At 47.9% G+C, this 27,022-nt stretch overlaps 2 protein-coding genes across 2 annotated transcripts; both read right to left on the reverse strand.

The window, feature by feature from the left end:
• Positions 1 to 13,843: 13,843 nt before the first annotated feature.
• On the reverse strand, positions 13,844 to 15,747 carry N7489_004890 (uncharacterized protein; the record flags this gene model as incomplete). Its single annotated transcript, XM_056710642.1, has 2 exons — positions 13,844 to 15,004; positions 15,046 to 15,747. 2 exons carry the CDS (start codon positions 15,745 to 15,747, stop codon positions 13,844 to 13,846), a joined length of 1,863 nt encoding a protein of 620 aa, XP_056569063.1.
• Positions 15,748 to 21,832: 6,085 nt separating this feature from the next.
• Positions 21,833 to 22,577, reverse strand: N7489_004891 (uncharacterized protein; the record flags this gene model as incomplete). Its single annotated transcript, XM_056710643.1, has 2 exons — positions 21,833 to 22,108; positions 22,167 to 22,577. 2 exons carry the CDS (start codon positions 22,575 to 22,577, stop codon positions 21,833 to 21,835), a joined length of 687 nt encoding a protein of 228 aa, XP_056569064.1.
• Positions 22,578 to 27,022: the final 4,445 nt, after the last annotated feature.

Raw genomic sequence — 27,022 nt, forward strand, 5'->3', positions numbered from 1 at the left:
CACGGGCAGCAGGACGGCAAGCACGTTGTGGTTCGGAGCACATTTTGAATTAGGGGGCAGAGTGCCCCTGAGCCCACCGGTTCAACCGTGAGTGTTTGATGGCAGGACGGGGAATTTAGCTACAGGGGCTGCAATGGACATGTCTACTCTGGAGCTGGATTGAGCGACATTGTCAAGGGTGTTTCGAAGACTGATTTCCATGTCTGCTTCTACATACTTTTATCCATATTAATGATATCTAATAGCGGTGTATCCGGGACGTTGATGGGCTTCGGTCGGAGCAACGGAACTCTGGCGTACTGGGGATAACCAGCACAGCGTTAGTGTATAGTAGGTCGAGAAGGAAGACTCCAAAAACTGCCAGGTCTGAACCGCCGACGGGTTTGAATGATACTACTAAGTCTAACAGTTATTAGATCAGGGACCGCACGGTATTCCGAGGCAGCTATCTGCACCTTAATTACCAAGGTGGTCCTCCCTGTTCAATCGGGGAAATTATCGTGCGATGACCATGTATGTTTGCGGGCACCCGGTTATACCGGGCTATCCATAGGCTGATGTACCGTCGGAAACTAAGACCTGATGCTACCGAGCAGACAGGAATGTTGGCTGGCTCCGAATATGCAGTGGTCGAACTGTTTCCGAAAGCAGAGCAAGTGTAGCATTATCCGAGCAAGGAGTGGGGAGGCCCGATGTTTCACGGGATCTGGTGCATCTTAGGCTTCCGGCACCGACTTCAGCCGATAGGAGTTGCCGCAGCAAAAGTGGCTCTAGCCCCTTTCCCCACACTTTCCTCCAACCCACGCTATCTAGAAAATTACGTAGCGACGCATCCATATTTAAAGGATTCCTAGCCCAGAGTAGGCCTAGGTATTGCTTGATAGCCAAATATTCATTGGATCGCCATCGCCTTTCGATTGCTTTTCAAGCCAACGCCGCGTTCAGGTAACGTTCAGGTTTGGTAAGCGGCTGTGGTCAGTCGTAACCTGATTGATAACCACACCATGTGTTCCCAACTGTGTAATGCCACTGATGTAGTCAAGCAGGCAGAATTACGTAATTACGTCCCCTGGGTTTGCAAAAGGTGTCAAGTCTTCAAGTAATCGACGCATTTTCCTAGCTCTTATTCCCTAGTAAGCTGTTCCACCATAGCAAGAATCGGCAAGGCAATGATTATTGCAAAATGTTGAACCGAGAAGGACGGAAGAAATCCATCAGAAGATTTTGGGTCATGACATTGACCAGTGATACGCACGGAGTCTCTCATAGCGGAGATTGGAGGTATGAACGATTCGACGAAAGGAGAAGGTGGCGTTGCAGCATTGATTTTGACTGACCCAAAATTGCCTCCATCCAGCGGGCAATTGTTGGCCTAAATATAGTGGAGATGTTCCTTCCTTACTGAATCTTCCCCACTAGTGGCCGCATCTTCCCTTCCGGCTTAACCCTTGAAGTGTGTAGTATTTTCGACCTTAGACTTAATGTCCCCGGATTATTACATATCTCTTTTCCGCTCTTTGATAGAGAGGTTGGAGAGGCGTATTTCTTTAATAGGAGCGGAGCACTTATACCTTGACCATGTCAAACCCCGAACTATCATACCTTTGTTGATCTGCGGTCAAGTATCACCTGAACTCGCATTTTGCTCCGAAGAATGTCGCTCTTTGGTGATTAATAGGACGCGAAGGGCTTCAGAGCCCAGCCCTTCAACAATTGCCTTAATCAGGTCATTGTCTGACATGTGTGAATTACTCCCTTTCCCAGAAGCAATCGATTTCGACCGCTGGATAGCGGAAACCGAGGATCAAAAGCCCAAACCGTACAATCTATACAACGTTAATGTTGATCATCAGGCCAGATGCCAGAGCAAGCTATTCATGAACTTAAACAATACGAACGTTCTTTCGATCAGACTCGTTGGCTGAAGATGCAAACTAGTGCGCTGTTCCGTTCAGGTTATTCGCTTTTGAATGAAAATTACTGACACTTTTAGTAGCGCAAGTCAAATTCAACCTACCACAGTGATTACAGTCTCGCGTTAGATGACCCTAGTCGTGGCGCTGCACTTGCGGGGCACGCAACCGTTGAGAGGGAGGTCATTTTAGTTGTCTAGGTTCCGCTTTTTGGGAGCGAATATGCCCTCAACTAGACACCTCCACTTCGTTGAATGCCTCAGAAACTCGGTAAATAGTATTGTAGAGCTTGCAGCCACCAAAAAAGGACGTTTGTTAAAGAAACGAAAAAAAAAAAAAAATGTATCTCCGTTTGTCACAACTTCAAACTTGAGTATTGACAACGTTTGGCCAAGCTTCAACGGGTTGATGGGTTGAGCACCCGCACATCCTACCGTGACCTCGCTTTCTGCAGTCTAGGCGGACAGACCCACTGCTCAACACAAACCAACACAACACTAAAACGAGGCCAGAAACAAAGGTCCATGATTCCTAGGGATGGAATTGTAGGAGTTTTCGGTGATCCAACGTTGAGTCGCCAACATATGAGGTGACTAGGACAAGAAATATGTGAATACGTGCCTGTCATTGCGGATTGAGTATCTCCCACAAAGCCTCAATTTAAGAGGGCCGTGAAGGATTCAACAGTTAGCCAACGTTGCTTGACCGACTCAGCGTCCCTTTCTCTCAGCACCACTCTTACTCGCCTCTCTCGCTAGGCATCTAAAGGCATCAAGAATGTCGCTGCAAATAGTTGCGGTAAAAGAAGACGTGGGTTTCAACAGGCCTCAATTAGGAAATGTGTCCTTCAACACTTCCAACCAGGTCGGTGAGTGACAGAAGCCGAAAAGCCTATAAATACGTCCTCTACCCCTGCAATCGCTCTACTATTTATTCACTTGATTCTGCAAAGTCGAGCAGGCCTGTGTCTGACGCACTCGATAAGTTCCCCCCTTTGATCGAGTACTGGAATTTATACCGTACTGACATTTATAGTATACATCGTGGATGAGCAAACCAGACAGTTCCTGTACTTAAGAGACGCGGTTCCAAGCAGATTCACTGCCCCATTTACGCCAGCCGATCAGAGATACGAGATTTGGATTAGCTGGTCAAGGCGTCTATGCGAAGACGTCTCTGCTATAGCGAGATGATCTACTGTCGCGGCTCTGGTTGACCACAAATTTGAAGTGCAACTGCCCACGCTGTAGGTATATGGGCCCACAAATCCTTGAAACTGCACTGACCCGAAAGACGCGGGACAGCCAGATCCGTAGACGTTCGAACACAATGCACCAGAGCAAGGGCCACTCTTCATACCTGGTCTTGACCATCAGAAAATGTGAGTTATGGAATTCCACGCTGGTCTACTGGCTAATAATTGACAGTGAACCTTTGGGAGCTCACCAGAGTGGCCCTGATAACCCTGCACTACCGTCAGTGCTCCACGCAAAGCCATGGCTTACACACTATTCCTAGCCCCGTCGCTTCGAACAATGCAGCATGTCCTAGGCGGAATATTGCAAACCAAGATAGCTGGTTAACAATAGGGTGCGGCCATCCACTTGTTGCATAGAACCTTGAGACTCCCATTTCCATGCTAAGGTGAATGAGATCTAACGCCTACAGCTGCGCTGTGTCTGAATATCCGCGCCAAGCCTTATTCCCCTAACCACGAACACCACTGACATCTTCACACTATTGTAGGGGCACCCCTCATCGACGGTGAAATATACTGTGGCGAGTGGCCTATTCCGAGATCGAAGATAAGACCAAGGTGGCGGCCGACGAGCGTGCCCCATCGCGTCTTCCGCCCTCGTCCCCACCGCCTTCGCACTGTTGTGGAGTTCCTGAACCTCTGGCATCGCGCCACATTCATCCACCATGGAAGTGCAATATTTATCGCAAGCGCGTTCGTCACGCGCGTTTACTGTCTCAACAAATTGCCTTGTGCACCCCAGCGCAGCTTTTTTGAAGCGAGTGCAGATCGCGATGAGCTTGAACGCGACGTGGCATGGCTGGTGACTGCATTGCAGAGAGTTGTAAGTGATCTAGTTGTGAAGCCGATATGACCATTGTGCAAACTGATTGTCCCGTCTCAAGCGCACCTTGGGATTTCAATGGACAGGTACGCTACGGCAATTCGTCCAACTAGGTCAATCCTTGCTGACTCGGATCGTACAACAGGAGAACACCCTCATTTCTGTCACTCGAGTCGAATGCCACGCGAACAAATGTCTTGTCTGCTCGAGCTCCCCTATACAAATACTGTCGCATGCTCTCTGTCCCTTCCACATGACTACTATCGACGATGAGTCACCAGAAGATTCGTATCGCGTACCTCGGCCTCTTTCTCCCTAGATTCTGTGTATCAGGTCATTGTTCGATTTGTCTACATGATACAACTCCTGAACCCCGATCAGCCTATACCACTACCCGAATCATACCTGTGGCTAAGCATGCAACCTTTCAAATACCTTCAAGTGGCGTAGGCTGCTGGTATCGAATGCGTGATCCTCGTTGTCTTAGGATAACATTTGGTGGCTTTCGAGGCCTGGAAATCCAAAAGACAAAGGAATGCTGATGTTCTGTCTTGCTTCCTGGCAGATGAGCGTACCTCCGCAGACAATCAGGCTGTTAGCACAAGTCCACCTGCAAGGAGAAGGACACGCAAAGTCTTCTCATTCTTAGCCTACAATTTGACATTGGTCATCTCAGGTACAAACCGAGAGGGTAAGACCGGGGCACAGGCAAGCCAATGAGAGCTCACTACCCAAGAATCACCTCGCGGGCATACAGGAAGCTGCATCATGAGGGCTGTCAAAAGTGTTGTGGTGTACCCGGTTGGTTCTTATGCACGCATTTCCTATCCAAGCCGAAGCACTATCTGCAAAGGCCATTTACCCTGGGTGTCACTTCAGCTGCAGGTTAGTCAAGTCGACCGCGCGTATCCTTTACCCGTTCATATCGTCGCCTAACATATCACGCACTTGTCAGGAAATCCGGATTCCCTACGCCCCCTATTTCGACGGTTTTTTTGAGAATAAATCATATATTCGTCGAGCCCACCGCGCTGGGAGGACACGTGGGCATGTTACTGTTCGGCCAGGCAGCCACTGTAAAGTCTTTGGTGTCCGAAACAATATCGAATCAGAATGTTTATGGGACCTCTTGGACTAGCCCCTAGATCCTCGAGCAAATTTTCCACCGCTAATCAACGCTCATGTGGTGGTTGCTTTTGGAAGCATGGCCGGATTGTCTACTACGACTACGAGCGAACTAGCACTCCAGCGGGGATATCACCCAACGGAAATTCGTTTCAGACGGCACTGCTAGAACCCAATCGGGTTTCAATCGGGTTTCAACCGTGTTCTCTTATCAGCAGAACATGGTTGATTGCATTAACTTGGGACACCACTTCCCAAAAGGCAATTGTCGTCACTTCGATCCGGGAGATTGGTTGAAATATGATCCGTCGTTGCCGAGGCATAGTAGGAGCCGACCGGGTATTCTTTATTGCTTGCTTGTCCAAAGCTCTCAGCAACGTGGTTGTCTCTGTGGTAAAATTACTTTGATTCTTGCGCTCTCTGGGATATAAGAGCTGAAATAGAGTAAGGTCGACTGACTTACAATCGCCGCCTGAAGTGATGACTTTGACTTCGCAAGGGACAAAGCCTACCGCATGGCTGATTTTACTCAAGTCAATCGTTTGGCACCTCATCACATGCTTCTACACGTGGGTCTTGGGCGTATTGCTTGGTCATGGTCGAACCAGTGGATCTACTATCCCTATCGGATTGAGGCTGTATGCCAACTTCACCGAGTAATCATTACGAAATAGAATCCATAGTTATTGATACATTTATCATGTGGGTGAGATGGCAAGAAATCCTCCGTACTACGTCCGTGAGACATTGATAGACCTCGCCACGGGCTATGAGGCCCATGGATTCGCACTGAAATACTTTCCTCCCTCTATGGGCGGGCGGTTGACCGTAGCCCCGTGGCATTTAATGGGCCCATAGGTTGCTTACTAATAAGCACTTCGGTCACTGAAATTTCATAATTTTATAATGTTTAGCCACGCACGCATATGTCCTATAGTACTACGTATTCAGGTTATTTGAGTAGAAAGGGATACAATGGATGTGTTCAGCTATAACCAAACCTAGTAAAATCAATGGAATATCGAGTCTAAGTGAAATTGAAAGTGTGGTCCGAAATGCATAGAAATTGTGATGCGTCTGTATTGCGTGTAAATATATACATGACTACAAAACATGCTGAACCTACAAAACCACTCACAATATAATGCCTACCAGTCGCATCAGTAAATTTATTATAAACACGACATATTGGTTATACTACATACTAGGATTCACCTTTATTATGATCAATTATCTGCTATACTAGTGGTTATTGGGGGTAGGTGACAAGTGATAGATTTCCAAGAGTTGAACCCCCTATTCAGGAAACTTACATAATATGAGGGTGGCATGGACCGATGGCAAGGTCTAGACGTTGACCACCTTTTTCACCGCCCGATCAACACACATCAACACTCACCAACACTCACATCAACACTCACATCAACACTCACATCAACACTCACATCAACACTCACATCAACACTCACATCAACACTCACATCAACACTCACATCAACACTCACATCAACACTCACATCAACACTCACATCAACACTCACATCAACACTCACATCAACACTCACATCAACACTCACATCAACACTCACATCAACACTCACATCAACACTCACATCAACGCTCACATCAACACTCACATCAACACTCACATCAACGCTAACGGTTCAACGCAACAAGCATTCCTAGACAACACTCATCTCTGTTTGCCTACATCTGAATGAAAGATGCCAATTTCTATTGTAGCGAGGAAGCTATTGCATCACAAGCTACCAAGGGAAAGGAATGTGAAATACGTCATTTGGTACTGAAGACGCTTCAGTTGTTAGTTTATGATTTTGGCTATTGAATTGGCAAAGGTCTAACTAGGGCCCCTTCTATGTATCCAATGATGACCCTTCGGAACAATGAACACACGATGAAGATGTTGCGCAGGTCTTTGCTTCTCCGAATACTCTTGGAACACTCGAATACTGGTCCCTAGCACCACGAAGAGGTGCCTGCACGGGCTAGAGGCGCTTGTTGTCGCAGATGCCCCTGCGAGGCGCTTTGTTGACGCAGGGCCTAGGCTGCGGAGAACTTGGTAATGCAGCGGTCTCCTGCAGAGAACTTGTTAATGCAGCGGTCTCCTGCAGAGAACTTGTTAACGCAGCGGTCTCCTGCGGGTCTCACTTGTCATCACAGCGTCCCCCTGCGGAGTTCACTTGGTAACGCAGCGCCCCCCTGCGAGGTAGACTTGTTGACGCAGCACCTCCCTGCGAGGATTGTTGTTGACGCAGACCTATCCTGCGGGGTAGTCTTGTTGACGCAGCACCCCCCTGCGAGGCATATTGATAACGCAGACCTATCCTGCGGGGTAGACTTGTTTTCGCAGCACCCCCCTGCGAGGCATATTGATGACGCAGACCTATCCTGCGGGGTAGTCTTGTTTTCGCAGCACCCCCCTGCGAGGCATATTGATGACGCAGACCTATCCTGCGGGGTAATCTTGTTGACGCAGCACCCCCCTGCGAGGCATATTGATAACGCAGACCTATCCTGCGGGGTAGTCTTGTTTTCGCAGCACCCCCCTGCGAGACACAGTTGTTGACGCAGAGCCTAGGCTGCGGAGAACTTGGTAATGCAGCGGTCTCCTGCAGAGAACTTGTTAACGCAGCGGTCTCCTGCGAGGATTGTTGTTCACGCAGACCTATCCTGCGAAGCACCTTTTTACACGCGGGGCTCGTGGCAGCGAGGGAGCGCAAGTCTTACATCACTGGGCTCGTGGCAGCGACAGCCGTGGTCACGGAGACTCTCAAGCCCGCAGGCAAGAGAGGGACACCATGACACAACGGAGTGTGAGGACCGAAGTCCTGATTTTTTTTGGGCTGGGAATCGGGCTCCTTTTATATTTTTTCGGCTACGTCTCTACCAAGGAACCAGTTGCGCAGTTGGTAGCGAGAGTCACGGTCTCGTTAATAAGCGTTGAAGCGATTTCAACGACGTTGAAGGGGTGTTTGGAGACTTTGTGGCCTACAGAGCCAAGTCTCGACCTGGCCTACTTCCTCTCAAAATTGTGCGTTGAGTGTGGTGAACCACTTTCATCAACTGTTGAAAAGAAAGCAACGCCGCAAAAGTATGGTTCGTACATATCATCGAACTTGCAATTAAATCGCTCAACGCGCTTGCATTCTACATGTCCCCATTTTAACCACGGTTACCATTTCTTAATGAGGGTTGAAGTGCTTCGACAGATGCCGAAATAATGGGCTGCAGACTTTGTGGTCGACGGAAACGCTGAGCTGTACCTGGGGTTGGCCGGATGACATTTTGGTCTCACTAGAATCAACCCTTCATCTCTAGGCTCGCGCCGCTGACTTTCATTTCTACTCGCAGCTGACTTATGTTGTCTTTACTAAATCTCTACTCCCTGGGCGCGTAGGCCTTGGCATACTTGCAATCTCAGGATGAAGATTGTCTTTCTTTGGCATGATAGCCAAAAAGGGCCCAGACCTTTGAAAAGCTCAGACAAGAAACTGGGTCTAGTTTCCAGGACAACCATGTGAACTGATGCAACCAAGGCCCACGAGCTAGGTTCTCGTGATCGCCACCCCCTCGCAAGATTGCAACGCTATTATCACACTAATGAGACTCTGGAGACGAATAGCACCCGACGGGCCAATCAGACACCACGCGTGAATTTAGACAGACGCAGGTACGGTTCCGCGATGCAGATCTCAGCGACGACCCACGGGACAGTAGATCAAGGAGGTTCTATTTGTGGAGAGAAAATGGAAACAATCGCAAAGGTCCAGACACGATCCACAAGCCCAAAGTTGGCCGCTGTCAGGGTCCGATGGAACGGGGGGTTGTTGCCTAGGCGGTACTGCTGGGGCAGGTGAGTATTTGGAATAACACGCAGACTTTGGCGACACAATGATAGGCTACAACCCGATCCGTGGTTGTGTTCTTGGTCGCAGTCATGAGAAGGTAAGTTCCCCTGTCAAGTGGCAAGCCGAACTTTGTCTATCTGGTCTGTAGAACGTTCTAGAAGCTACGTATCTTCTCCTGCAATAAGCCTTTCTCCGATGATTATTGCTCTCTTTGGACCATAACAACACTTCCTCTCCATCTCTTCAAATCTACCGCTATTTCAATAACTCTAGCAGACGGCTTGTAAAGAACTACGCCAATTATGGACAAACCACATGAGCTTAAATAAAATGCCTCCGTTTTACTAAAACCGATTGGCCCCGGACAATATTTCGATGTGGGCCGGCCCTCCTGCGGCCCTAAACCTTATTTCAATCGATCTGCACATCTTGATCAAGATGCTGAATTTGAAGAAACTTTCTAATAAAATGTTGGCCTTACCGCAGTAAATTTATCCTACATACCGCCCGGCGGAGATTGTAGTGTTTCTGTTCTAGTTCTCATTTTTGGGCTGCAAGGTTTAGTCACGAACAGACCAGAAAGTGGGCAGAAACCCAGGCTTGAATTCTTTCATAAAACCGCATTCTCTCACCGAGCGAGCATTTCCATGGTTCATCACAACAAACTCTCGAAATGATTTGCAGTCCCGCTCGTGGTTCCGCAGTCTGTGTCAAACTTGATTTCCTTGTGACTTGCGCGTGGGTCGAAAGCAGATCGGACGCTTCATTCCAAAGATCACTCCGCTCCCGACCACCGATCCAATTAAATCCAAGCGGACATGTTTCCTTGGGCTAACAAGAACCCATATATTTTTAGTCTTGCTACCCTGTCCTATCTGCTTATGGGAAAACTCATAGTACCGTGAATCCTTATACACTGTCCGCAGTATTTTGCAGGCCACATGGGCCATGCCCCTGGTTTAGAATGACAAGGACGAAACTGTGTAGCTGGGCCTGCTCAGAGGCACCATGATCATGCTCGAATGTTCACCTTTGACTTTGGAACTTTCTCACTACTGTTGTAATTCCAAACAAGGGTGATTGCTTCTTCCTATACGAAATCCATGGAGTGATTTATATCTCTCATGCTGAGTGTGCATTGTCGAGTAAGCACAGCCTTTATGGTAATAACATACACCAGGACTATTTCATTGAAATAGTTGGCCACTGTTTCTTCGACATAGCAATGTAGCGCTCCAGTCGATGACATGCTGCTCGTGTGGACGTTCTGTTCGCCGGTATCTCAGTTTCCTGGCGGCACAGACACGATGTACATAGTCCCACATCCAGGACGACGATCGTGTTCTTTGAGGCGAGTACGGAAGCGGTGCTGGCGTCACGCAGCCTGTGGCAAAAGGTCAGCCTCTTATATAGGAAGAATAAAAGTATTTCATACGTATTTTCGAGCGTGATGTTTGAGCTGGTTTATCGCTGTCGCCAGACTGGCTAGGGTCGGCCGCTAGAATTGTTTGAAACCATTTATCAATGTTCCTTTGGGCAGAGTTATTGTCTGGCAGGGGTGATCGTGAACCGCTATCGACCAGCGAGCGCCGCATGTCGCCTAGGCGCTTTTGTTTTCCTGAACGACCGGGGGCTTTGGCGCCAGTGCGACGCTGCTTCCGCAGAATATGGTACTTTTTCCCTCGTAAAGACTCAACGCTTCGATACACCTGATATTCTTCATAATATGCGTCGGAGAGGGCTTTCCACGACAGGCCCCGATGGGAATCCAGCCAAGAGAGAAGGTTTTTCTCTTCCCATTCTGGCCAGCCGCATGCGCTACGTGGGGACATGGTGATGCTCGGGTAAGTCACAAAAGTGGGAAGAACGGTTGAAAAAAACAGCAAAAGTGAATTCGAAGAGGAAGGGTTGTTGAGTTTAAAAGATCATAGTGTTGCACATGAATATGGCGATTGCGTTTATGAGCCATGGCTCAGCTTGGTGAACTGGTACCAAACTCTCACGACTCGCCCCAGCTAAAGCTTCTGAAGGCCAAAAGCCTTCAACTTTTGATGTACTGTGTTTCGTTGAGAATCAACAACGTTGAACGGCCACCGTGCACCTGTTGACAATATGACATGGTTTCACCAGTTCGTTGAAACATGTCCGACTCTTAGTGAGCCATGCAGAATAGAATAGATATCTACGTGCAGAATCAGAATGCATGGGTGAAAAGTGCGTGCGCTTGCAATTCCCGTTATAGTGAGCAAGCACAACACTTAATTCTAGTCTCGCGATACAACTTGCTATAAAGCCGGAGTGCTTTCTCCTATCACACTCAACCAGAAGTGGGAACTCTCTTCACCTCAGCGTAACTAAGACGCAGACATGGGTGGAATTCGAAAAGCCTCGCGCCCTCTTCGACGACCAGACTTTCGAAGCAGATTGCAACGTGCATTGTCTTTGTCGTCCTTAGAGTCTGAGGATACCGGCAGTGTGTGCTCCGCTACAGAGGATACAGCAGGGGACGAGTCACCTTCTCAGGAGGAAAACGACTCTGGCGACCAGCAAAATAGTGACGCAGCTGATGAGAGTGAGCAAGAAGCTGCACGACAGCGGAGAACTGTGTTTGGACATGAAGCGGATTTGGAAATACGTGGGCCAACTCAGCTATCCGGAGGCAGCAATACGGTTGCTCTTGAGTGCCTGACGGAGTAAGTACAATCCCACACGGACGTAATTTAGGATTGGGAATTGGCCTGCTAACAATGTCCAGACTACATAACCGAATGGGGTAAGTTGCGGTCGCTAATGCGTGAGAATTTAAAGCACTAACTGTACCCGCAGGTCTATTGAGCGCTCATCGCATGACCAAGGCGCCTGGAATGAAGCCGTTCGCAACGATCTGGTTGACATCTTGGGCCGATTGGCAATCGTCGAGACTGAGGTACAGAAGGTGACCGGACAGGGTACAAACAAATCTACAGAGGGCCAGAAGACTGGGCGATCCATGCGTCGGCGGGAGCAGTGATGCGACCCAAACTGTGTTTTGATATCCGACCATATACACCAGAGGAAGGAAATAATTCGTGTTGGTCTTGAGTTGTGAATACGATTGTTTCACCGACTGAAAATATTACTGAATATGGACACTCTCATCATGGAAGCTGAGTTGGAGGGTCACTGGAGAGGGTCTGACTGACCCAATGCGAGCCTGGTACCAGACGAGCCATGTATAGTTTGTCGTTGTATTTGGGTCTTCGAATTTTATCAATGCTTGCCTAGGTTGTGCACACCAAAGCTATCTCGCCCGAGCCGAGTGGCTATAGCGGCGACCCACTATATGTAAACGAGTACTTTAAGCCTTTCATTAGTTCCACCATTGCAGATGATTTGTACTGTCTAGTCCCGTATGATTGTGCACGGTTTGTACAACTGGAGAAATGCCCCAAAGGCTAAAGCCACAGTAGTACATAAGAATTATACGCATGTAAAGATGATTGCATATCGGTTGCGACTGTTAAGGTGCGATCCTTCGCGATTGATACTAATAGAGTAGTTCAATGTGCCTAGTAGTTGAGCAATTGCTATTTGTGATTGAGTTAGATCAGGACATACTACGGCAAGCTTTGGATTGAGGAACGAGAAGAGATAACAACTGTAGTGCGCAAGAGAAGCGGGGGGTTTCTCCATTAGACCCATAGCCACAAGGCCTAGCATTGTCCTGATCGGACTATCAAGATGCATTCCCTTTACATGGACTACAATAAATATCAACTCCACAGACCAGCGTGCCAAGGTCTTTCCCATTTCTGAAGCGTATCTAAGCGGTGTGATACTGAATCCACCCCGACTGCGTCTCCACAAGTATCAGTCTTACCTACTCATTACATTTCTTAAAGTATAAAAAACAACCAAGGAGTCTGGAGTTGGCCGGCCTAGAGAGTGGTGAACCCGCCGTTAACCTGCGCCGAACACTGTATCGAGACGCCTGTGCTTACTCGTAGTGGTGGTTCTGGACCAAGGCGCCCAGCGATATTCTTCGGAGCAAGAAATTGACAATACACATACTTCGTAATCACTACTCTTAGAATGGTTTGGTGATAATGTTGCAGGAAGCCTGTTCATGAGCTATCTGCACGTTGACGGCATTAAAAAGGCAATTCTATCCACAGGAAATTAAGACCCAGCAAGTTCAACGCAGGTACTCTTTTCAGACAAGAGATCCATATTAGTTGCTCGCAGACGGTTCCTGCTGACTAGGAAGCGGGACATTCGATTCAGAGAGGCTGAGGAGGGCATCGTGGCCCTGAGTACCCGGGCCGCTTTGCTCGGCCCAGTCCGCATGGATCACTCCGAAGCCCGGCAAATAGGATGCCAGTCGTCTGTTCTGGAGGGCATCGATCGTGTTCCAAAATCGAGTGGTTGTCGATACCATGTCCCCGTGTGCCTGATCCAGAACCAGCTGAATATCATTCCACGGCACCTGATCCTGCAGAGCGGCATTTGTGGACTCTAGCTGCTGCTACAACTCACAGATCTCGTGCCCGACTATCCGTGACACCAAGAGACCACAATTTGCCTCTGGTTATATTCTCCTAGCTATTGCCCTCCAGCACGGTGCTCTGTATGGCATTGAAACGGTTGAAGACTTTGCCAGATAGTCAGACTGTGAGATCAGACGCAAATGTTCTTGTCTCTTTGTACGCTCTTAGTCGGATAGTAAAATCCTAGTTTGGTTCAGAGCTCTGTCTTTTCCCCATGGGTGCAATAAGGAGTGTGGACGCGCTGGGTCAAGCTAGAAAGCTTGCCCAGCGCCAGCTCTAACATATGTACACAGTAAATACACACAGTGGTAACACACATCGAAAGACCGTCACTGAACCGTCCAATTCCCCCCAAAAGCAGGCTCGACGTTGAGGCGGCCGGTGGACGTTGCGTTCCAGTTTCCAGCAGCAAAGCTGACCGTTTCATTGCCGACGGTGTAATTTTGAATCAGCAGTCCCGGCCCATTCGGCGAATGCTGTCCCATTGTAATCTGCTTATTTCCGTTATTGGCATCTGTAAATCCGCGCACCGTACTGACATCCAGTTGCGTGGTAGCAGGGTAGAACTCCTCGATCGAGGCATTCACGATCCTAAACCTATCGATATTCGAAAGTAGATTGACCGCGATCAGAGGCGGCGAGATGCCTTCCGCGCGGAGGTTGGAGACGGTATAGTCCCCAATGGTGTTACTGACGTTTGCGGTGTTTGTCGCCGATGAGTCTAGATAATAGGCGGACGATCCGACCAAACCACGAGGGTAATACTCCGAGCCTGAGATGTATCTGGTGTGGATCACGTCGACTCGATCAACGGAAATGTTGGCGATATTGCGCGAGTACCAGCCCATTTGGATGATAGGGGCGTTGTTGGTCTTCCACACCACAATTCGCTCGGCGCGGACATTGGAGTAGTAGGTCTTAATGGTGTCATCTCCAGAGTGGTAAAATACATCCCGGACATGGCTGTTTGGGTACATCTGCAGTCCATCTGTCTGTGTGTAGAAGCTGCCCACCTGCTTGTAATTTGCCACGTCTATATGGAAGTCGTCTAGATCTCCATAGAAGTCCATGCCATTGAACGGTTGTGCGTTGGTTGTGAGCCCGCGGAGGGTCCAGGACTGCCCCGCTGTGACGCCATCTCCCCGCCACAGTTTGAGTGAGGTCGCATCGGACTTGTTGTTGCCATACCCGTCTGCGGTGTTGGCCTGGTAGACATATTGTTCGCCGGATAGGATGCCAAAGCCAGTCGCCTTTAAGGGGGAGTCGCTGTTCATGTACTGTATAGCTCCCTTGACATATGCTCCTGGGGCCATATACACCCATGTCACGGAAGGGCTTAAGACTGCGTGTGCCTTGCCGGTGAAATAGTAGACACCGGGCTTGAAAGCGACCACCGACTGATTGATTGCGTCCAGGCCACTGACATAGCCCGGTTGAACTTCATATACGTCGTTCTTGTTCGATGGAACCATCTCCGATGGGGGAAGGGACTGGCAAAGATCAAGAGGGCATTCAGTGGCTCTCTTCCGACTGTCGGCATGGACTCATTGTAGTTTGGAACGTAGCCGTCACCAGATGCATTCACGTTTTGCACATAGTATGAATTTGGTCCTGGGCCAGCATTCCGATATTCCCAGATATCGTCCGCAAATTCGACCGAGAACCGCAGCCCGTTGGTGCCCGGGGAGTAGGGCACCGAGATCAACGCTGAATTGCCTTTCGCAATGACGTCCAAGTGCAGATTGGTTGGTCGGATGACAACGTCTGCGGCAGTGATGGACTTTCCATTCAACCGGGTCACATTAACGACGACATCCCTGCCGTACAGGAACTGGGACCAGGCCATTGTGGCTCCGATGTCATCCTCAATGGAGATTCCGTCATCTTCGGGGCAGATGGTGGTGTGGTCATCAGGGTAGCAGATCTTGCCTTTTCCGCTGCGGGGAATCGTCTCATAAACAAAGGAGTCATAAAACTTGCGAGGACCGGCTTGGCTGACATGCACCGAGTAGAGATGCGACTGACGAACATTGTCATCAGCCACTGGTGTTTGCGTGTTAATCTCACCTGTTGCATGCCACCATGTTTTCAGATCGGGGAAATCAGCCGTACAGTTGATGGTACAGGACGCTTGGCGAGCAGATAGATCGATCGAACGATCCACCATGCGAGCGCATCCGGGAAGGATGGATGCAGCAAGCCATAATATCTTGAAGGTCCTCATCGCAGCCATTGTGCTCGATAGTTTCAAGTGGAGAACCACCCGGAAAAAAGAGGTTCGTAGTTTTGGCACGTGATATAGAAGGTAACCAGTAACCAGTTATGGGAGATTGATCCATGTTCTGTTTTGCTATCTTCAAAGCTGATATATATTTCTCTCCTTAAGAAGTTTGTCAATGTGGCTCCGCCAAGAAAAGTCTATTTTTTGCTAGCGCGGTGTATGGCATATACGAATAATACAATTCTTAATAATTCTTAATCCTAAATTCAGGGTTTATGCCGAGGTGGCTTTTATACTAAAATGGGATCAATTTGATCCCGCTCCACAAGATCAGACCAATTATCATTAAGGTCAGGGCTTAGAGAGAGAGAGCGGGCCTGTGTTTAGTAATAAAAGTACAGTACTCGGATGAAATAAAACAGGAAAAGTATTAGTTTTAAAAGATCAACAAGATCTACGGCGGCGTAGTATATTCAGTTGTTTGCATATCGCCGGGAAGGCTTGAGATGTTACAGAACAATAAACTCAACTGAGCTTGGCAGGGGTAACTGACATTGACAATCGGATCAGCCCGATAATTGTCCGCGCTATGGAAATAACATCCCCTTTCCTGTGACGAAAATTACAGATCCTCCTAACGGAGGGTCCGCCACCCAATGAAAGGGATTACCATGACAGATTTTTTTTAAGTAGGAGGGTCCGTAATTTTTGTAAAAAGTGTAAGGGCGGGTTAGTACTAAAGTGTTTCAAAAGTGTTTCAATGCTAATAGTCAACCTTGACCCACCCCAAGTCTCTTTTAGTACCGTATTTAGATTGCATGGCACTAACCTTGTTTTGGTCAGCGTAATTTATAAGTTGCATCAACGATGTAGAACGAGTCGCCCGATAATTGTTCAATGTACTCTTTGCAGGGTAATTTGGACTGGTGAAAAAACAAAGTCTATAGAGCCTTACAGTACTTCGAAAAATGGTGTCAACACCTACGATGTTTTATTATTTCTCCACCCCTAATGCCAAGACTACTTTATATAGAATATATTCAGAATAATAATATTTCTCTTACGTTGGCGCTGTATGACAATTGTAAGAGCAATCGGTGCTGTGCAGGCACCTAGAACTATCGATTGATGACGAAAGGACTCACCGCGGGCTTGGCAAGAAAATTATTATTCGCATATCGCATTATGATGACGTTCCAATGTAGACAAAGGAGTTTCTCTTGGTTGACGGGCATTTATCGGACGACTGACCAATCACCGGGCTGGAATTCGATGATCGGCGCTCTCTATACTGTGGATGACAATCCCAAGTATGTGCAGTTGAGATGCCGTAAAGAGGTCACAGCGCCGGATAGGGCGTTGAGGACGATAAGGGGTTTGAACAACATGGCGATAGTGAGCTTAAAGAAAGTGCCTGCCTTCAGTTATGGCTGAGGAATTGGTTGATTATTTATGTGGCTCCTTTATATGCGTAAGAATCATCGAGATATAATTTCCCAACGCATGTTATACCTCACCAGTTGGCCATCAACTCATGAGTAAGCATTTGAGCAGATCAGCCTTGCAAGCAATCAAAAACGAGGAAACGAGTCAGGACAGGGCATCACTCACGGGATCCTTGAGGCAACCGCAGATGTTCAAGCAAAAGGAATCGCGCTCCGTATCCAATGTATGCCCGGACACTGCGACAACGGGGGAAACGACGCAGCAGTTCCGCAGGCCAATAGATGCTACGTTCCTGGAAGTAGACTGGGATCTATGAAACCATATGCCAATTGATCGATCAATTGATCCATAGTCCGTCCCAGCCTTTTGGAAACATTTCCAGCCACACTCGGATAACAGCAAGACTATCGTTTTATGGGTCTGGCGCCATAACCGTGCGTATAATTACGCACGTGGAACTGAACAAGGATAAGAATTATAGAAGATGAGAATTCGTGAAGCCTCAGGCAGCAAGATTACTGGAAGACCAGGACAGTGGTTTTGAATGAGCTTGTTCTAAACAGCGAACTTGAAAGTATCCTTGAACCGCAAGTAGACCAGTACTTCAATTTGATAGAACACCTGCAAGCCTCCCAATTAATCGGTATCAATGTCCGATCTCTCATCTTCTTTGGCGTAGTAATCCCGTTCAGTGCTGAGGCGATGAACCTCTTCTGCATGCCTGCGAAGATGCATCTCATGTAGTAGATCTTCATCACTCATATGACACCTTCGATCCTGCAGGTGCTTCTCTCAAAATCGTCGTAGAGTCGACTTATATTCGCTATATTTCTGCGTGCGTCGATGGAGGGGAAGTTCGGTGTCACCATAACATTGGAAACATCGGCGAGGCTTCTTGGCCTTCTTGATATAATTAAAACCCTAAATGAATACTACTACTACTACTACTACTACTACTACTACTACTACTACTATCTATACGCGGACAGTTACTAGATACGATTTCCTGGCATGGTATTGGTGCAATAGGCACTGGATTCCGTCTGTCCCCTTGCCCTCGCATGGAACCCTTACCACATCCCACTCACTTGACACTTGCTTCGCTAGTCGCGCTACCCACGAAGGTATGCCTTGATCCAAGGTTTTTTGTGCATAACATATTGGGTAACTACAAGCGGGATTGGCCCATAAATTGCGTTGTTATTCAACATTTTCCAGTGAGGATAAATTAAATGGGAGGCTATTCCATGCACACTTTTGCAAATACTTCAAAATAGAAGATGCTTTCTAAGCAGTAGTTCTACTTGATTGGAAAGGTCAACTGTAGTATTTCTATGCTGAAGCAGGGTACATCGCCTCGAATACACAATTCTTCACCCTTTTCTTACGTCGTTCAAGGACCTTGTGAGATTGAGGCTGGAAGGGTGGTTCCAGTCTTCAAGTACACTAGTCAGTCGTTCTCGAGACGGATCCAGTGCCTGCCTAGTAAAGCGTAGCCGGGATAGCTGTTTGTTGTAGCGAACCTGAAGACCATCTCTCTCTTTTCTCAGGTGCGCACCAGCTTCCTTCACAACAAGGTTGTCCTGCTCTAGCTTCTGGCCATCGGTGTTCTTGGGCACGCAAGACTCCCATAGGTGTCTATAGAGTCCAATAAGAGCTGCGGGAAAGGCGAACTTGGGTTCGTCGCGCCCGGGGTCTGTTAGAACCTTCAAGTTCGGTTGAAATGGCTTGGTCGCCAGGGTGTGTCTTGTTCCTGCTTCCTGCTGCAAAGGGGAGGGCTGCAATGGTCAGCAAAAACATTTGAAGTCGAATCGTTTCACTTACCAACGGGACACGGTCAGAACTTTCCTGTGGTTTGTCTTTCTCGCCAAGGATGATCAATTCACTGGGCGGCTGATCTCCTCTTTCCTGGTGTGGCGCGCTGTGCAGGGCATCCATTTGTCCGCAGGAGAAAGTCAATGGTCTGATTAATACAATTTCCATGGATCCTAAGTGTCCCTTATAGACTGCGCAGATGTACGTGTATAAATTATGGGCTGGGTTTTACAATCACTACAACGGTCAGCCGAAGCAGTGAAATTCTGACTCGAGTCAGTCTACTTTTAAGGGGGCTGCTCACAGTGTATTGAGCAACAGGGATAGTCAGTCGGGGAAACTGATCAAGCCTCACGATGTTGAGGGCCAGAGATCAACGCCTGTTGAGGATATATTTTTCAACCGGACACCTCTATCCCTTTCGTTGAACGCCTCAGAAATCCGACGAATGGAATATTGTAGAACTTATCATCATCAAACAAAGAAATTCAGGGGAGAAACTAAAATTTTATTTAATGTATTTTCATGGTCACAAGTTCGAAAATTGAGTGTTGACAACGTTGGGCTAAGCTTCAACGGGTTGACGGCCAGAGCACGTCCTATAGTGACCTCGCTTTCCGCAGTCTGGTCGGACAGACCCACAGCTCAACACAACCAATACCACACTAAAGCGAGGCTAGGAAAAAAGTCCATGATTTCGAGTATGAAGTTGTAGGCGCTTTTCGGTGATTCAACGTTGAGTCACTCACAGGTGAGGTATCAGAACAAGAAACACGAGCCTGTGATTGCGAATTGAGTAGTACTCAGAGCCTCAATTCTAGAGGGTCGTGAAGGATTCAACAGTCAGCCAACGTTTCTTGACCGACTCAGCATCCTGTTCCTCAACACGACTCTTGCTCGTCGCTATCACTGACCGTCCAAAGGCATTAGAAATGTCGCTGTAAATAATTGCGGTAGAAAGAAGAAATGGGTTTCAACAGGCCTCAACTAAGAGAGTTGCCCCTTATAGCGTTCTACCAAGCAGAGCACTTGCGCAACAGAAGGAGCCGAGAGGCCTGGGATGCCACACGCTGGTCCGGCTACACAAGCACAAACAACCCAACACAAACAAAGACATCCACTAGCAAGTCTGCTAGCACTAGTAGCACCTCTACCAAAACTACAACCACTTCCAGCGAGACTAAACCACTTCCGGCACCTCATCCAGCAGCCCGACAATTAGAGCTAATGAGCCCCCAAGCCCCGAGTACTATGAGTTGAACATGTATTCAACATCTGATTGCAGTGAATATATCGTCGCCCAAGAAGGAAGTACCTCCGAGTACAACCTCGGTTGTTTGACCTGGTCTGAGCCAGAGTCGGCTTCTGCAGTGTACCCACTCTTTGACGAATCTGTTTTCTCAATCGCTGCCTGGACAGGGAGCTCTTGCGATTCATCGGGCGAACTAGTACAATTGGAGTCTGGTACGTGCTATAGCCTTCCCATCAAAGCACGTAGTGGTGGCTGGAAAGTCAAACTGCTATGGGATTTTCTGGAACGCCTGGATTTGGATCAAAGAGGGGAGTTTATTTGAAAATGTTAGGAACTCAATCAGAATATAGTGAAGCCTAGTCAGCCTGGTCCTCGAGATATTATCAGCATAATCGTAAGTAGAATGCAGCAAAGGGGTTTCTAGTATTGTTACCGACTCAGTGCTGATTGTAGCTGAATAGATGTTGAGCTTGTTGAGCCACAGATAGCAGCAGAATATTGATCGAGGTACAATGATAATTCAAAGACAATAACTCTAATTCCCGATCCTTTGGCTTTATAACAAAAAGCATCCGCCGTGATAGCCTCGATCCAAACTTGAGGAGCCTTTCCTGGAACCTGGAGAGAATCATTCAAATCCTGCGACCTTCAATCTGGTCAGGTATATGCTCGAAGAAGTATCGAAGCTGTTGGTGGAACCGAGGGGAGATAAGACGTGTTCAAGTAGGCTGTGACTGCCGATTTGCAACGGTCAGCAAGAATGCGGTCCACCAAGAGCGCAATGTATCTGCCAAACAATCTCCCATTGTAATAGCACATCTGCTATGTAGGGCTCAAAAGCAGGAGAGATTCTGCCTCCCACACAAGAGGATGGAACTTGAACGTGGGGTTATAGCCCTGGAACAATGATTTCATCATATCAAATTGTAAATTTGTCAGAAGAGGACACAGAGCATGACTTGGATTCCATTTTATGGATGCACCGAACCCGATGTTGATGCTTGTATGCCCGAAACGGGCCAAATTGAGCGATTTTCCGGCTATCCTTCCTTTTGGGTTGGACGAGGCCGGGAATTCTGTGCCGAATATATAAGGCGAGGAAGGACTATGTGCGTTGGGATTTGAAATGAGTAGGACAGGAAGGACAAATCAAGAGGAATGTGTGTTGTTCGACAATCAGCTGCAGAGAGGGTAATAGACATGCAGAGATTATGTGCCATCCGTCATACGGAATAAACGTTTTGGGAAGACATGATTTTAATATTCAAATCCAACCTCGACTCTTTATAGTAATACTTAGGTCTAAATGCGACTGGTTTCGACTCTCACGGTATGGACTGCTCCGCGCGACATATGTATATATTATATACCGAGAAACGAGCCTGGGAAGTCTGAGAGAAGGTGTAGAAAGACAAAAAGAGAGGTACCCTGGTGGAAGATTTGGGGTAAAAAGAGGACATCCGAAAGACCACAGACCTCCCACGCTGAACGGAGGTATCTTAATAAGGACGAAGACCGACCCACGCAAAAAAAGGAAAAGACAGACAATTTGATCTCCCAGGAAACAAAAAAGAAAAAGAAAAATCACCGTCGCAACGCGGCATCCCCTTCTTTCTTCATCCAAGGATACCAAACATTAGTACATTCCCTAACACCAAACTTTGGCGCCGTCCCATGATCCCCCATCGAAGCAGAAACACCCTCGCTCAAGAACTCACCATCCCGCATACTTCTCTGCTCCCGCAGTGTCGGGCATTTATTCTGCTTAATGAAGCGATAAAACTTGCACTGAATACCCTGGAAGCCGCATCTCTGGCGGTTAGGGAACTGCCGATTGAAAGCATCGCGGACCTTCTTCCACTCTTGACACAGATCAACGCGGTGGTACCAGATGAAGTACATTTCCTCTTCATTGTACTTTGGCCGCGGGGGAACGGCGGCGGCCGCCTTTGGTGGAGGAGCTTGAGATGCTTGAGTAGCGCTCGCGCGGATAGTAGAGATCTGACGAGGACGGAGCGGACAGTGAGCTTTGGATCCAGCTTGCGCTCGTGCGGTTGGCATTAGGGGAGGGCCGGTAGGTGAAGAACATCTGGGATGGGCCCGTTACGCTGTGGTGGTTGTTTGTGCTGCTGCTCTGGGTTGTTGCTGTGGTGTTGGATAGTGCGCCTGGGCGGGTGTTGTGGTAGCTTCGGTTGTGCCAGTAGTTTGGGCTTGAGGGGAAGCTTGGTGAGGGTTGATGGTAGCTGCTGCGGTTGGATGGGATTGAGGCGTGCTGGGAGCATGGAGAGATGTCTCCGTCGCCTGGGTTCAGTAAGGTGTCGATTTTCATTTTGCTTTGTTGTGCTGACGGTAGTGTTGCGTATGATTCTGCGTCGGTTTCCATTTGGATATAGATTGCCAGTACGTGTATGAGTTGGCTTTTAACGATAGAATTTATAAAGGACCAAGCTTTGGATTCCCCCAGAATGCTCAGACCAGGTCCGATAGTAGAAGTGGGGACATAGAGAGGCTTGTATTTGAGAGCCAATGGATGGTGTGAAGTACAGAAGATGAGGAAGTATGACATGGCCTTGAGATAACCAAGGTAACTAGAAAAAGGAAAGATCCTGGAGTACGACTAAGTCTTAAACGAGGGCGGTAAAAGTATCAGAAAAAAAGTTCCTAGACTAAAGCGCTGTTGGATTCACTAAACTTAGATTCTCCTCCACCAGGGCCCGGAGAGAAACTTCGCCAGTGTGCAAATCGATATGTTAGTACTCCGTAGGTAATCTCTTGACATAAATGCGGTTTACAATAATGCCCATCTTAAGTGATAAACACTTCCGAGGAAATTCCGAATAATACAGTACAAATAACCCCGAGTTCTTGAAAATTCCAAAGGTACCCTCCTTCAACCATGGGCCGGGCCTTTGGAGGCCCACGTATTTCACAATCGAACCTAGGATCAGAGTCGATCCTCCGAACTACGCCGAACTACCGGACCTAAGACCCGAGGATGTATGGCTTGGTACGAAATACTTTTACTGGACTTGGACGTTTGGAAACCGCAGAATAGTGCTTAATTCGTATTAGTTAGTGGAGCTCGCCAAATGTCGGATATGGTTGACGTCGGATGTTGGCTCTTGGCTGTTGACTGTTGGGCCCCGCTAAAGGCGCAGAAGCCGGGCGCCAGTGTTGCGACATCAGATATTGGGCCCCCGGGTAATCTCCATCGAACTATCTCTTGGCTATTAATTAGCGATCCTCCAAAGCCATAAGAAATTAATTGTTCGGCGGAGTAAAAGTTAATATTCAGCTAGATCAACCGGGACGCCCCACCGCGTAACTCCTCTCGGTCGGCCTTCCGTTTCGGCTCCGAGTCCCCTATCTACCTACGGGGCGCGAAATTCAGCCATCTGGCCTTCCAAGACTTGGTGTAGGTTTCAGCCGCATAGTGCCAAAGATCGCACTAGCCAAGATGCCTACATTAGTAGGAGCAGTAGCTACCGTACGTCCGTTAGTATATAGGCGTTAAGCACTTACTGTCGCAGTGTACACCATATTTGGAAACTGTAGACGCAGGTAGCCTAGACCAATGTACTAAGCCGTGCAATACTAGTGCCAGGACCAAATCCGTATAACTCCGCTTCTTGGACCCCACGCCAGCATTTGCTCCAACGATAATCGGGGGCCCAATGCTGCACAGCCCAGCTTCTTCTCCCATATAAAGTATAGGGCGAGGTAGGTGATCTAACTTTCCGGCAAATCATGAGGAGGGCGTGTAATATTTGTCCAAAACAGTATATTTGGAAATGGGGTGCCAAAAAGGTATTTAGGGACTTTTCCCAGTCATTTTGGTTTTCTTTTTGAGAACTAGAAATTACCATAAAGTTTTGTTCAAAAGCTTTGCAAGACGACCTAGACTGCGGATTCCGCCACACTTCCTTCTAGAGTTAGTCGACGTGGAAATCACAAAGAAATGGTAAGGCGAAGCAGTGAATGAAATTGCCCGGCTGACAATTTATAAGTGCAACGGTAGCTCTCCATCGTACATACAGTGGCGTTGCATGAGTATTTGCACCCAGTGCCTCCATCATTGACCGCTTCTTTTTACCGCCTGCATATTCCTACTAGTATGAACCCTACCACCCTACACGCGCGCGCAAGCGCAAGCACGTAGTAACAATATTATTACAAAGGTTACTATCCCTTCTCCCCTTACTTTTTACTTTTCTAGTTACTTCCCTATACTCTCCCCCTACTATGGCCCGCAGCCCAGGGCTTCCACCATACGGTCGTGGGCGTATATGTGCTAAAAACGCTCGAGCAAAATGGGGTGCTAAGCGTATCCAAAAGCATGCATACCCTCATATTCCTCTCTCAACCATTCATTGCACCTTGCGCCAGGAAGCTAAACGCGCTCACGGTATTTAAATGCCTCGCCCTGGCCCCCATCGGAAGCTTACTGAAGAGGACCGAGATCGTATATATGATCCTATCCAATCCCGTCCTGAGATTACGCGTGAGAATCTACTTGCTGATGTCGATTATAAGGTTAAAGCGCACTCAATCTGACGTCTAACCCAAGAAATAGGCCTTCGAAAATGGCGGAAGATAGAAAGACCGTATCTTACGCCTATTCACGTTGCGAACATATTAATTGGCCCTCTGATATGGGAAGAATAAAGGTATTTCGTACGTGTTTCCGAGCGTGTCGTTTGAGCTGATTTATCACTCTTGTCAGGCTGACTAGGGTCGGCCGCTAGAATTCTTCAAACCCATTTTTCAATGTTCCTTTGGACAGAGGTATTGGCTGGAAGAGTCAAATGTGAACCACTATCGACCACCGAGCGCCGCACGTCGTCTGGCCGCTTTTGTTTGCCTGAACATTTGGGAGCTCTGGCGCCAGTGCGACGCTGCTTCCTCAGAATATGGTACTTTTTCGTACTTTCTCCCTCGTAAAGACTCAATGCTTCGATCCACCTGATAATCTTCATAAGATGCGTCGGAGTGGGCTTTCCACGACAGGTCCCGATGGGCATCCAGCCAGGGGATAAGATTTTCCTCCTCCCGTTTTGGCCAGCCCACCCACGCTGCGCTACGTGGGGACATGGTGGTGCTCGGGCAAGTCACAGAAGTGGTAAGAATGGGTGAAGGAAACAGCAGAAAGTGAATTCGAAGTATGGTTGTTGAGTTAAAGGACCATAGTGTTGTACGTGAAAATTACTATTGCCTTTATGAGCCACGGCTCAGCTTTGTGAACTGGTACCAGACTCTCGCGACTCGCACCAGCACAAGTATCTGGAGACCAAAAGCCTTCAACTTTTAATGTACTGTGTTTCGTTGAGAATCAACAACGTTGAACAGCCACGAGAGCCTGTACTCTTTGACAATATCCCATGGTTCCACCAGTTCGTTGAATTATATGAGTCTGGTCCGACTCTTTCTGAGCCGTTGTCCGAAATGTGTTGTATTTGAAATAGATATCTACCTGTAGAAAATATGGGTGAAAAATTGCGTGCGCTTGCAATACCCCCTATTGCGAGCAAGCACAACACTCAATTCTGGTCCCGCGATACAACTTGCTATAAAGCCGGAGCGCTTTCTCCTATCACACTCAACCAGAAGTGGGAACAGTCATTGCCTCAGCATAACTCAGATGCAGACATGGGCAGAATTCGTAAAAGTCTCACGCCCCCCTCGGTGACCAAGCTTTCGAAGCAGACCGCACCATGCATTGCCCTTATCGTCCTCCGAGTCTGGGGATACCCGCAGTCCGTCCAGGTCCGCTACAGGCGATACTGTTGTAATTCAGAGGTATAATCTTAACTATTCTTCCAGAGGAATGTGAGGCTATATATACAGCATGAGCTCCAATTTGGTTTCCAATCGACTTGCTTCTTCGTATAGACACCTCGAGAATTAATTCCGATGGTGCGGCTTTGTTCCTGATATGCACTAGCCTCATATCATAACAGTTAGCATTAACCTTCTAGATGTAGATAGGCCACAGTCGGTATTCCGCAACCACTGGCTCATTGTCCTCCGGCGCGTAGAGCCGGGTAAATACAAAGAAGTGGCAGTCAAAGATGATGTCATTGTCTCCCTCTCGACCTGCCAGTCTCCAAGAGGGTCAAATCCTCAGCTCACGGAGGAACTAAGGCGCCGCATACTAACCCTGAGTTGGACTAATATCTGATGTATATGGTGCTCAGCATACCAGATATTAGACGGCCGCTTTCAGCTTGCGACTTATCGTTTCAATGGATAGTAAAATTATAGGTCTAAAGCTTAGTAGTGCATTAGGGTTGAAATTCAGGAACATCGGGCACTCTGCTCCACTGTTTTCCTATATCCTTATTGGTCATTATCCCCCAATTTTGGCATATTGGCTCCACTCGAGAAAAAGGAGGTTGGGCTTATTGGTACATAGATACTCAGCCTCCTTCTAGTCTCACTATCTTCGGGAGATCTTCGTCTTCGTAAGCCGATTTTGCTGTTGGGTTGACGTCACAAGCCCTTATAAAGGAAAGAAAGGTACATGTGTGTAAGCAGAAAGGAACGAGCAAGGCATATCTTCGGGTCCGTCACCTCCAGGGACTCCAAACTGAAGATTAGCTCAAAGTTCGGATGGATGTTTTCTTAGAACCCTGATTGCGATTATTGCAGCCTTGGCCTGCTGCTTTACATCCAACCGCGAGCTCAGTCGACCGAAAAACTCTTCTCGAACGACCCAACCCACCGATACACCCAAAGGGGAAAATCCCACCTAAAGCAACTGGAATGGCTACAGCG

The sequence above is a fragment of the Penicillium chrysogenum genome (genome assembly GCF_028827035.1).
Source record: "Penicillium chrysogenum strain IBT 35668 chromosome Unknown utg000002l_segment0_segment0, whole genome shotgun sequence".
NCBI classification, from domain to species: domain Eukaryota; kingdom Fungi; phylum Ascomycota; class Eurotiomycetes; order Eurotiales; family Aspergillaceae; genus Penicillium; species Penicillium chrysogenum.